Source organism: Didymosphaeria variabile (assembly GCF_027946475.1).
Source record: "Didymosphaeria variabile strain IMI 356815 chromosome Unknown scaffold_2, whole genome shotgun sequence".
NCBI lineage: Eukaryota > Fungi > Ascomycota > Dothideomycetes > Pleosporales > Didymosphaeriaceae > Didymosphaeria > Didymosphaeria variabile.
Genome location: NW_026611621.1, coordinates 1,151,831 through 1,163,974, shown reverse-complemented (window position 1 = coordinate 1,163,974; position 12,144 = coordinate 1,151,831). Strand labels below are relative to the sequence as shown.

Below are 12,144 nucleotides of genomic sequence, written 5' to 3'. Positions count from 1 at the left end.
TCTTCGCCAGCCTTGCCTCCGGTAGTTTCAGCCTTTATCCCTTCCCAACAATTGAACCTGACATACACACAAATGGATTTCCTTGAAAAGTGTGAGTGCGCGAGCGCAATTGAGTATTATTAGTCAGAATATGTAGAGCTGGCGCATTAAACGTGGGTATGTTGATCTACTCCACTCATGGAGATCCAGTGAGCCGACTTAACCAGCATCATTGAGTGAGCTATCCTGCGAAGTCTCCTCCTATTCGACCACCCATTCTTACTCCAATATCATCGAGGATTTGTTCAGCCTTCCACACATGAAGTAGGACCGAGCGATCTCATACCAAGCCTATTGCACGAGTTCAAGACGACCCCACTCTTCCAATAGAAACATTCCCCAACAGGTCATGAGCAAGGATGGAAGTTTTAAGACACGAAAATTAGTGGCTACATATTCCTCCACAATTGATCCATTATCTCCTAAGCTCTACATATGGGTACTAAACCCAATAAATAATAATACAAAAAGTCCTTCAACAGTCAGAAAAACAGTCTCCAGCGCCGTAAACCAAACCAGACCCAGAACGTGAGACGTCAGTCAGTCAGTCTAGTATCAGCCAGTCCAACCCGCAAACGCCAGTCCCAGTCTATTTGCCGAACAGCTAGGAGAGAAGGAAGACAAACAAGAAGTAAAAGACGAGAATGAAAACGAAAGGTTCACCAACTACCGCCTGAACCCACTCAACGGCTTCCACTCATCTGTCCTCGTCCTCTTCACCCGGTGAAACCTCACGGTCTTCTCCTTCATCGGCTCCTCATCAAAGATAGAATCCCTCCTCGAGCGCTCTCTAGTCTCCCAGTCTTCATCCACCCACTTCTCCTTCCGGCGGAACATGTCACCCGACCACGCCATAGCTTTGCGCTCAGACGAATGGCTCGACTTGGGTCGACTGAACGTTGCCTTAACCTTGAGCCGGAACTCGCGCTCGCGGTCGTTCTCTTCGTCGGAACGGGATTGTGAGTGCGCACCTGGCGAGTGCCGCGTTGTCGTGTATTTGTAGCGCACGGTACGGTCGTCGTCTTCGTCTTCGGACGCTTTGTAGTATCTTGAGGATGTGTGCTTTGGCGACGAAGACGAGGGCCGCGACCAGACGTTGTATTTTTCGAGCTGGGAAGGCTGGCGGATCGTCAAAGCGCGCGAGGGCTTCGCCTGATTGTGGGAGTATGGATAGTCGTCGTACTCGTCGTCATCGTAAAGATCTGCGCGTGCGCGCTTGGAGTTGGTTCGGACGAGACGCCGCGAAGAGTAAAAGTCCTCGTTGTCGTTGAAGAGAGGGCTGCGCTCGCGCACCCGCGAGTTGCGGTAGTAGAGGGAGTCCATTGTGGTTGGCTGCTGTGCGAAGCGGTGATTGGCTGATTTGATTATCGTGGTAGAAAACCGAAAGCGAACGGGTGTTCTTGTAGAGTGTTGATAGTCGATGCTGTTGTGGTTTGTACTTGGTATGCTCAAGCGGAGGTAAGGTCACGACATCGCCAACTCGTAAGGAGTTTTATATCCTGCCTTCTTTGTCTCACTTGCCTTCATCATACCCACCGTCACGACGCTTGGTCATGCCCTGCGGCGGTGTTGTTGCAGCCACAAAGCGAACCTGAGGCGCAGCCGTCGCTCGGCCGGTTGCGCTCGTCCTCTGATTGGTCAAACCACCACACCAGCCACTCTTCGCGCCAATCATCGCGTCACAATCTCAACACCAGCCACAGATGCTGACCGCTTTGGCCTTCATGCGGCACATGACGTCCGCCAGAATGTTTGCAGAGCCCCCGATGTTCGGTCAGGCGGTCAGCGATGCGACAACCGGTGGGGTTGCATGGAGGGGTGAGGCCAGCTGAGGTCGTGTCGCCACGGCCAGGCAGTGATGATTAATGCGGCCTGGGGGCCGCTTTCGATGAAATACAAGGAGCTTGGGAAGGCTTGGATGAAGCTTTTTGCGAAAGGATTGAGTTTTCAGAGGTTGATGCGGGTGATAGTGCGGGTGCCTGCACAAGTGCGCCTTTCTGTGCAGAAATGTCGCCGATGTGACTGGAAGCCGGTGTTCGCAGGCGTTCGAGGCTCGAAGGCTCGTAATGGTGACGACGCTCTCAGTCATGCGTCCGTCGCCTGAAAATGGGATACATGCCGTCTTGCGGTTCTGGGTTGTTCAAGTTGGACTGGTGGTGGCTCTGTTCGTTTTCGTCGTCAGGCTTGCCTTCTTTTGCGTTCAGTGTCTCCTTTTACGGCAATCTCTTCGTACAGGTGTGTCGGACATAGCAGATACGAACTGTAAAGGAGGAGATCAACAAAATCGTCTGGTAGGCTGTGAGCAGGCTGCGAGTAGTGGCGTTGACAAGTTACGCCTTCAAGGACATCTGTTTCAGAGATGGATGGACGCGCGTCACCTACAAAGGGCGCATTGGAGGTTACATCTGTTGGACATGGTGCCCTCCTCCATTTTGAGAGAACACATCCTGTACTTCAAGCCTGACCTCCGAAAAGACTTGTGTTTTGTCGGCTGACCATATGCTGGCATACCAAAGAAGGCTTCCCAACATTTCCACTCAGGTATTGGCCGTGATGACTCTGTAGGCTGCAGAGTACAATATCCCTCTATCTACTACCCAAGGGTCACTAGCTGTCACAAGCTCCAAGGGTTCTCGTTTAAGTGTCGTTATCACTAACCTAACGCCTTCTCGGAGAAGGGCTTCACAAAACACACCCTCATTCGTCTTGTCGACCCCTAATCCTCTCGCTTTAGGCCCCCTCCTTACTACCCACCTTCTCAAACAACTTCGGATGATCAATTGCATACTGAACCCCCGCCGCCCAATGGTACAACTTGGCCGCAACCACATACCCCTCCTTAGCAAACTCCTCTAGTCGATCATAGAGCTCGGCTAACGGGACATTAACCCTCTGAATCTCCTCCCCCTCATCTAAATGTTGTTCAGGCTCTGGATCTCCCTCTTTCAACTGAATCTCCACCATGCACAACTTCATATTTGCATTTGTCATCCCAGGATCGGCGGCCACAGCAGGCGAGGTAGAGACGACCTTGCCGTGATACCCAGTCTCTTCATACAATTCTCTCACCGCGGCTTCCTCAGCAGATTCATTGGCGTCGATAAGGCCTGCGGGCCATTCGACGGTGAAAGCGTTTAGAGGGGGGCGGAACTGGATTACCAAGATCGTCGAAGGCGGCTTAGATGGGTGGTAGATGATATTTCCCATTGCTACGGCGTCAACGCCAGATTTGGACGTCGTTTTGCGGCTAGCAATCTCCCAGATACGTTCGTTGCCCCGGGCGTCGCGATAGATGGCTTTCTGGAGTTTGATCCATTTGGCCTCGCTCGAAGGGAGGTCCACCAGGGAAGTTACTTTGGGTTGGTGAGGGGAGGACATGGTGGCTTTTTTGAGGCGTGTGGTGAGGGCTGAAATTGACCGGGAAGATGTAGGGGGGAAGTTTGCTGCAGTGAGAAAAGTTGGTGTGCGGTTCAGCAGGCTGCGGGTTGAGGCTGTGAACATTTATGGTTTGAATCGAGTGAAGTTGACAATGGGCGATGTCGGGTTGTTTGATGACGTCGAGGAGTGGAGAGAGGGCGTGAGGGCGCAGTAGGCAAAAGATCGAGCGGTTTTGCCTCTGGGCTAATAGAGAACTTTCCGACCGAATGCTCTCGCGGATACAAGGGCGATCGTGACCTGTGAACAGCGGCTGTAGCAATATGTAGATCGTCCTGCATGCCGCAAGCACTAGAGGCGATATGGTTAGCGCCCTGGTTCAAATCCGTAACACCAGATGAACTAATAAGATTCACCAACATACAGCCCAGGCATAGCTATGTCTGGACTCTATTAATTTGAGCTTGTAGATATGTTCCCTTCTTCTGCTTCAGCCAGTGCTTTGACCCCCAATCTATCCTCATCCCTGGGCCGTTCAATTGGTCACCATGCTCTCGTCACGAAACGAGCATCCGATGCCACATCGCAACACAAGCGAATGGATCGTTGCACGAGATACAGACCACCCTCACTGAATGTTCGTGTCCCTTATGCAACTTCCTTGCCTACACCTTCTCCAGCTCCGTCGTATCCGAGCTTCTCGCATCGTTGGTGGAGCTTTTGTTGCCATAGATGTCTTGAATAGATCTTCGAGAAAGAAACGTCGGGGTCGTGGCAGGAACGTTGCAGTAGCTTCTCGCTAGCAGAGAAGGAATGATCAGGAATCTGCAAGACAGAGCAGACGTAAATCGAACATTGAAAGGGTGTATCATTATATACTTTTTTTCCAGCCTAAAGACGCCCCACTACGAACCGTTCTTTTCTCAGCAAGTGCTGCCGAGCGCAGCCAGAGAGATTATCCTGACTGCCACGTCGGATCCATACTGGTGTCTCTCGACGTAACTCTTCTTCCTCTCATCATGATGCCATGTCTCCCACACCGCATCTGTTGTGCGTTCATCCCATCTTCGCATTCGAAAAGTCCATCTCCGGGTGCTGCTCCTGGAACTGCTTCAGGATGTCCAGCTTCTTCTGCTCATCGCTTGTCGGCTTGCCCATCTCTTTCTGACGCTGGTCGAACATCATCTTCTCGACCATGCCCCGCGTCTCACCGTCGAGGTCACCCAGGTTGCTGTTCTCGGGTTGGATTTTGGAAGTGTCGATCTTGGGGGCGGCGGTGACAACGTGGGCCCACCATTCGAGCTGGTTGACTTTGTCGAGGTGTACGGCAATTTCCTTGCCGCCAGGGACCGTCTCGAGGGTCCATGTAGAGTCGTCGACGTGGATGGCGTGGGGGAGGTCGCCCTATATGTATTAGACTATGTAGGTTTAGCTCACCACGGAAGCATACATCAATAATCGGCTCCTGGCCCTTGATCGCGACCTTCAGGTGCGTCCGGGTGAGCTTCACGTCCAGGTCGCGGCCCTTGTATTTGGAGTCGATGGATATTGTGACATCGAGGTCCTTGATAGTCTGGGTCCATTTGTAGGGCAGGGCAGCCTGCTCTGCGTCCTCCTTGGCCTTTGCCTCTGCATCGAGCTTCTTCTGCTCCTCGGGCGTGGGTTCCGACATGGTGGATGTGTGCGCGGTGGGTGTTTTCTCGGAATGTTCTCAACGTGGGGTTGGGCCCGCGTCATCGCGGCCCTAGCACCCTAGCTCTCAGAGACGTGGACCGGCACCGTGCACCTTCATTCTACATCCCGGACAGAGCCCGGAAGCAATCAATCCCACCTGTACCCCTTGCGCATCGTCTGCCAGCGCGCCCGAATCTTATAATCGTATTATTACCGCATCCTCGGCCTCCCGCGATGCTGCCGTAGAGCCTGCGATACGAAGCGAGCGCGACAGCTATCCACCTGAACCCTGACCTTCGAAACACAGCCAGGAAACAAACAAGTGGACCAGCCCCTCCTTCGACCCGAGCGCATAGATATTAGATGGCGAGCTCCTTTGAGAAGAGCGTGAAGGGCGGCACCAAGATCAAGGTGTGCTCCCCGTGCGGCCGCTTCAATGCGTTGCCCTTGCCCCTGGCCGCCGCTGCAACAGATGCTAATGCGCCTAATTGACAGCTCGCCGCGCCCAAGTCAAAGTATGTCGAGCATATCCTCGTTGCTACCCACGCCGGCGAAGCAGGCGTTGGCGAGATCTTCCGCGCCCTGACGAACCGCCTCCGCGACTCGACCTGGACTATCGTCTACAAGAGCTTGATCATTGTACATCTGATGATACGGGAGGGCGAACCTGAGGTCACGCTCAAGTTTCTATCCAAGAACCCCCGCCGGACGCTGGCTATAAACCATTTCACTGAGGGTACGTGCACAGAGAGGAACACAGGTGACACAGATGGATACATGTCCTGTTACACGGGACGTGGTGGCGCTATTTGGGGAGCCGTGCGGGAAACATTGTGCAGGACGAACAATATGGGGAATAGCCACGGCTGACGTTCTGCGAACAGTACAAACACAAGGGCAGAACATACGCAACTACGCAGAATACCTGCTCTGTCGGGCCGAACAATATGGCGCGACCAAGATGGACTATGTACGAGCCGGAGAAGGCCGGCTCAAGCGGCTGAATATCGAAAAGGGTTTGCTTCGGGAAACGGAAAGTGTACAAGACCAGATCAAGTTTCTGCTAAGATGCGAGGTATGGACGAACAGCAAAACCAGAAAAGTGGCATCTAACATGTTACACAGCCCTTCCACGAAGAGCCGGAGAACGAGATTACATTGACTGCTTTCCGTCTTCTCACGATGGATTTGCTTGTGCTTTTCCATGTCATGAACGAAGGGACCATCAATGTTCTGGGTAAGACGCGTTCTAGTGCCCTAAGCAACTTGCCCTGATCCTTGCAGAACACTACTTTGAACTTTCAAAACCGGATGCGAAGCGCGCTCTCGACATCTATCGGACTTTTGTAAAGCAGACCGACCTGGTGGTGCAGTATTTGAGCGTTGCTCGGTTACATGAGCATTCGACACGATTAGAGATTCCAAAAATCAAGCACGCGCCAACTAGCCTGACCCAGGCATTGGAAGAATATCTAAATGACAAAGATTTCGAAGTTAACCGCAGACAATACCTGGCTGAGCGCGAAGCGAAAAAGACCGGCGGGAAACCCACGAACGGAACGAGCAAGCTACTTTCGGATTCGAAACCTGCCGCTGCAACGACAACTTCACCAACTCAAACTTCAGCACCAAAAAAACCACCAGAGGTCAGCCTACCGCTTATTGATTTCTTCGATTCAATACAGGATAATCAACAGACCATGGCTCAGCCGCAAGCACAGCAATTTCATCAACAGACGGGATTCCAACAGCCTAACATGCAAACAACACAGCAAACTGTGGGCTTTCAACAGCAACAGCAGCCTTTTGGTCAAGCAGACGGCCAATCGACGAACCCATTTGCTCAAATGCAACAAGGGATGCAGCAAATGAACCTTCAGCAACCGCAGCAACCGCAACAGCCTCAGCTACAAACACAGTTCACAGGCGCTGGATTTGGCGGCTACACACCACAGCCACAGCCGTTCAGTCCACAAAATAACCTGTCGTCTATTCCACAACATGGCATGCCAAATTTCTCACAGCAGTCGACGATAGCAGAGCCGTTACAAGCACAACCAACGTCAACCAACCCCTTCCGCGCCTCCATGCTCCCACCTGCACAGCCAGAGCCAAAGCTCCTCAGCAACCCTACAGGTGTTTCGTCACCACTCGGCCGCTCACCGACCAATCCCTTTGCGAAGCACAGCACTGGGGGTTTCCAGTCATCATTATCGCCTACCTATGAAGGCAGCTTCTCCTCACCCTTCTCAGTCCCCTCGATCCAATCGCCACAACAAAATTCACCGTTCGCGCCCCAGTCACAGCAACAACCTCTCCAACCGACACCCACAGGGACGAATCCTTTCGCGAGAGGTGTGAGTCCTGTGCAGGGAACGGCATCGCCACAGGGTGGGCTCACGGTCCATGCTACTGGGAGTACGAAGTACGTAGTCCGGCCTCCTTTCGTTTCATACCTCCATACCTATCCTCCGTCTTTCATCTGAATGATACTGACTATAACAGCCCCTTCCGTCAGTCCGCCTTCGTAAACCAAGCCACCGGCCAGGGTTGGCAGAACACAGGCCAGGGCACCCTCGGCGGCATGAACCTCGATGCCGTGCCTACGACGAGCGTATTTCCGCGCCCAGGACAGCAACAGCAGCAACAGCCTAACTACATGGGCTAGGCGCCCCCTGCGTTGAGAGGCGGCGGCCGCGCCTTGCAAATGTATGGTGCTAGGGTAAGAGACGGCGGCCGAGTTTTGAAGCGGTGTAACAGTGTCATTTAGCAGATGCGTTTTGTGGATTCAGAGCCGAGAAAGAGGAGGACTTTATCATGTGGCGTGGCGTTTGGGCGAAGGGCTTGGGATAGGGATTGTAGGTCTGGGTTTAGTGATAATAGTGATGTTGGGCTTGACATGGGGATTGAGGAGCTGCTAGCACAGCTTAGAGTTTCGAGGACACGTATTTCGAAGAGGCTTGTGTGGGTCGAGAGGATGGTGGGGTGCTAGAGAGGCTAGAAGAGGGGATTGGGGAGGAGCCTCTTGTAATACTATTGCTGCACAAGGGGGCGGAAAGGTGAACAGTGGGCACCGACGCGAAGCCATGATTAGATATGAGTGCATAATTATTATTGCTGCTGGACGACTGCATATTTATCGTCGCTCAACATGCGCTGTGCTTTGTACTGTGTATCGTGTATGCTGGTGTACCTGCTATATATTGTGTGTAACTCCTGTCGCGCTTACGCCACAATGACAACGTCTCGTTTAACCGATGCAAATGCTGTGCTATGCCCAATAACAGTTCTAACGCCCTATGTCTACGATGCTGTGGCTGAACTCATTCACAACGGCCACGCCAAATGAGTTGCTCAGTGATCGCACTGATAACCTCCCATAACGCCACTCATTAACCTTCGTACACTTGGGCAAGTCTACCCTACTGCGACTGCCTAGGCCGCGGTGGCGCACTATGCTTAACACTCCACCCCTGCATGCTCCTCCTCGCACCCAGCGTCCTCCTCTGCACGCCGCCCCCAGATTGATTCTGCAGCTGGTTCATCGACGTAGTGTGGAACGTCGATGCCGGCCGGAAGCCCGATGTTGAAGGCTCGCTTCTCACCGGATCGATCTTGTCCTCCGATGAGATTACGATGGGCTCGTTGTCTGGTTTTGGTGGGGAGCTTGAGAGTAGGACGTATTTCGAAGATTCGTCGCAAGGGGCTTTCTTCGGTTTGCTGGACATGGGCGCGGTGTGAAGGGTGTGGCTAGGATATGAGGGGGGTTGGTAGGGGCGGTAGGGTCGTGGAGGATGGGAATGGGGCTGCCTATTTGAGACATCTGCGAGTGGACGAGAGAATGTAGTAGGCGTGTTCCGAGGGAGTGCTTGAAGTTTTGGGACGCGAAGTGGCGGATCTTGTTCCTCGGACATGGAGCTCGCGGAACGCTTGAAGAAGCCGGTGATGGAGCCCTGTCCTGCGGCACGTGGCTTGCTTCTCTTCGACTGTGTTGAGTTCGTACCAAGCCTGTTGACTTCTTTAAACACCGGCTTTGATGACGTGCCCAGCACATTGACTTCACTGTAAGCTAATCTGCCAGGTGCGTTGGCGCTTGCGAGCATTCGTGCGTTTTCGGCCTCTTGCTGCAGAGTTCGCACATCCCTAGCACTCGTAAAACCAGTGTTTCCGCCGACGTTGGTAATACCCATGCTATAGCCTCCTCCAGAATGCCACTGCTCCACATTCTCGTACGAATTCCCACCCTGCTCGAAAGTCGAGTGTTGGTTCTTTGGTCGTTTGGCCCACGGTTCTGACGAGGCATTTTTTGTATTTGGGAAGTTGGACCAGCACTCCGTGCCGTCTATTTCATCCCTGGTAAATGGATATTTGTCATCTTCTATACGCTCCACTAAGCTCTGAGCGGTCTGGACCTCTGAAGCAAGCGGGCAAGCTCGTCCAAGTATCTGTGCGAGGTCCCTTATGGCGGAGGACCCAATGCTCGGGCCACTACGGCTGAAGAACTTTTGTATTTCAGGGTCGTCGACGAATTTCGACAAGACAGTGTCGTCCGATGAAGCGAGCTTGACGGGGCAGCTCAAGTATAGCAAGCCCTTAGCTCTGGTCATGCCGACATAAAGCAAACGTCTCTCCTCATCATGGTCTTCAGCTCGAGAATGAGGTATCGATCCATTGTAGACTGCTGGAAGGAAGACCACAGGCCACTCGAGTCCTTTGGCGGCATGTATGGTGGAGATGGTGACCTGACTTACTTCTTCTCCGTTTGGCTGCTCCACAGCGGACGATAGAGTGACATTCGCAAGAAATTTCGAAAGGATATCAGCAGCCGTATCTTGACGCTGTTCGATACCCTCAACCACCGGCAACGCATCGTCGGCGACTTCTTCACCATCCACTACACTTGTCGCCATTTGTGTCGCTTGAGAGACAAGCTCCTCGTAATTTGCCCACCGCTCTTTCCAGTCTTCCTTGTATGTGTTCTTCAGATAGGCTTCGAGATTGATCTTTTTGCTGACATGATCGATCAGACCCAGGAGATCGCATGAGTCTTCTTGTCGAAGTTTCTTTTGGGAAGTCAGTATGAGGTTCACGAATGTCTCGATCCCGAATTGCGCAGGCTTCGCGACTTTGGATCGTGGTTTCCTTCTGCCCTGAGCAATAGCTAGAATGAGTGTCCAGAAAGACGTCTTTTCCTCTTCTGCTTCTTTAACAAGGGCTTTGACGGTGCTCTCTCCAATTTTCCGGGATGGTCGATTGATGACCCGCATCAACACGTCGTTGCTCTCCGGTTGGTTGATGATGCGTAGATAATCTAGCACAAGTTTGATCTCTGCCCGATCAAAGAAACGTAAGCCACCGACCATGCGATAGGGTATGCCTGCTTTGGCGAGTGCTCTTTCGATCGACAAGGATAGCGCGGCTGAGCGAATGAGAATGGCGTAATCGTTGTAGCCCAACAGCCCTGCAGTAAGTGTTGTTGTTCGTTGGATCTCGTCGACAAGCCACCACGCTTCGACTTGCGCATTGGCTAGGTGACGAAGCGTGGGGTGCTCACCCACACAATGCGTTGCAATAAGTGCCTTTTCGGGACGAGACTCGTCTTGTTCGATAACAGCCATCGCTGTGGTCAGGATACAACCAGAAGACCGGTAATTCATTTCAAGGTTGATGACACAAGAGTCTGGGTAATCTTTCCGCATCCGGAGTAGGTTCTTAATCTCAGCTGCACGGAAGCTGTATATGCTCTGATCTGGGTCGCCAACGATCGTGATGCGTCCCCTTGCCTGAGCCAGAAGTTTCATAAGCTCATATTGCACATTATTCGTGTCTTGATATTCGTCAATCAGCACGGCCTGTATGCTGGACACGCACTCCGGCTTCCTTTGAAGAAGCTCTACGCACCGTACGAGGAGGTCATCGTAGTCCAGGAGGTTTTGTGACTTCAATTGCTCTTCGTACTCGTAGTAGACATTTGCAAACTCATGCTCGTCTGCCTTCTTCTGGGTGGCGGCAAACTGCCCTGCGGAAACATTGCGTGCCTTGAGCCCAGAAATCCGACTGCGAGCCTGATCGGGCGGTACAAGGCACTGTCGAGTGTCGATAATTCGCTTGATGATTGACTTGCTATCGGTAGTGTCGGCAATGCCAAAGTTCTTTGGAATACCAATCTCCTGGCCGTAGCGAACGAGGAAGCGGCGGGCGACCGAGTGAAAAGTGCCCAGAATTAACTTCTTTTCGGTACCTTCGCCGACAAAGCCACAGATCCTCTCTTTCATCTCGCGTGCGGCCTTGATGGTAAAGGTGCAGACAATTATGTTCCATGGTTGCAGTCGCTCGTGATTGACCAGATACGCGACGCGCGCCGTGAGCGTTTTCGTTTTCCCAGAACCGGGCGGAGCAAGTACCTGCAGGATGGATGCAGGACTAGTGACGGCGCTCCGCTGCGCATCGTTGAGGCCGTCCAGCAGCGCGTCCATCGCCGCAATTCACGTAGCAAAGTTGTTTCGTGTGAACAGCGTCGAGGTGGTTGAAGGAAGCGTGGCGCGCTAGCAGAGAGGCGCGCCCAGAACGGTAACGCTTCGCCGCGAGCTCACGTGAAGATAACCGCACGATAAGGCAGGCCTATGACAGACGATTCTGTACACCGACTTTGCCCCAGTCATTTCTCGAGTCAACAGCAGCTTTTTGGTACTGCTCAAACTGGCTTTATGTATGACACATGATACATGGAGATCATCCAGATCGCACCCTCACAATGACTTCCATCGGTCGACCCATACGGTTTAAGTCTGGCCTTTCCTTCGCGTCTGACTGAGACCTGCTTGAACGGGTGTGAATGAAGGAAATGTTGGTAATCATCTGCTGGTTATCGCGAGTTGTCTTCCTTCACATGGCTGCCTCGTCATAACATCAATTTCGACTTCGAAATATCCATCTAAGCCTCATATGAACTTGCACGAGTCTCTGTATTTTTCACAGCCATAGGAGGCTACAACACATCAAACCTACTCCCTCCATATGCTAAAGTTCCACGGAAAGCATGAGAAGATGTAAACA

General features: G+C 52.6%; 5 protein-coding genes across 5 annotated transcripts; 1 reads left to right on the top strand and 4 right to left on the bottom strand.

Annotated features, from left to right (window-relative positions):
• Nucleotides 1-705: 705 nt before the first annotated feature.
• Nucleotides 706-1,362, bottom strand: N0V89_002084 (uncharacterized protein; the record flags this gene model as incomplete). The annotated part of the gene is made up of 1 exon (XM_056210894.1): nt 706-1,362. One exon carries the CDS (start codon nt 1,360-1,362, stop codon nt 706-708), a length of 657 nt encoding a protein of 218 aa, XP_056074367.1.
• A 1,407-nt stretch (nt 1,363-2,769) lies between these two features.
• N0V89_002083 (uncharacterized protein) lies at nt 2,770-3,417 on the bottom strand (the record flags this gene model as incomplete). The annotated part of the gene is made up of 1 exon (XM_056210893.1): nt 2,770-3,417. The coding sequence occupies one exon, from the start codon at nt 3,415-3,417 to the stop codon at nt 2,770-2,772; it is 648 nt and encodes a 215-aa protein (XP_056074366.1).
• Nucleotides 3,418-4,470: 1,053 nt separating this feature from the next.
• Nucleotides 4,471-5,086, bottom strand: N0V89_002082 (uncharacterized protein; the record flags this gene model as incomplete). The annotated part of the gene is made up of 2 exons (XM_056210892.1): nt 4,471-4,818; nt 4,865-5,086. The coding sequence occupies 2 exons, from the start codon at nt 5,084-5,086 to the stop codon at nt 4,471-4,473; spliced, it is 570 nt and encodes a 189-aa protein (XP_056074365.1).
• A 365-nt stretch (nt 5,087-5,451) lies between these two features.
• N0V89_002081 (uncharacterized protein) lies at nt 5,452-7,756 on the top strand (the record flags this gene model as incomplete). The annotated part of the gene is made up of 6 exons (XM_056210891.1): nt 5,452-5,499; nt 5,584-5,907; nt 5,990-6,163; nt 6,214-6,325; nt 6,373-7,513; nt 7,594-7,756. 6 exons carry the CDS (start codon nt 5,452-5,454, stop codon nt 7,754-7,756), a joined length of 1,962 nt encoding a protein of 653 aa, XP_056074364.1.
• Nucleotides 7,757-8,510: 754 nt separating this feature from the next.
• Nucleotides 8,511-11,564, bottom strand: srs2 (ATP-dependent DNA helicase srs2; the record flags this gene model as incomplete). Its single annotated transcript, XM_056210890.1, has 1 exon — nt 8,511-11,564. One exon carries the CDS (start codon nt 11,562-11,564, stop codon nt 8,511-8,513), a length of 3,054 nt encoding a protein of 1,017 aa, XP_056074363.1.
• Nucleotides 11,565-12,144: the final 580 nt, after the last annotated feature.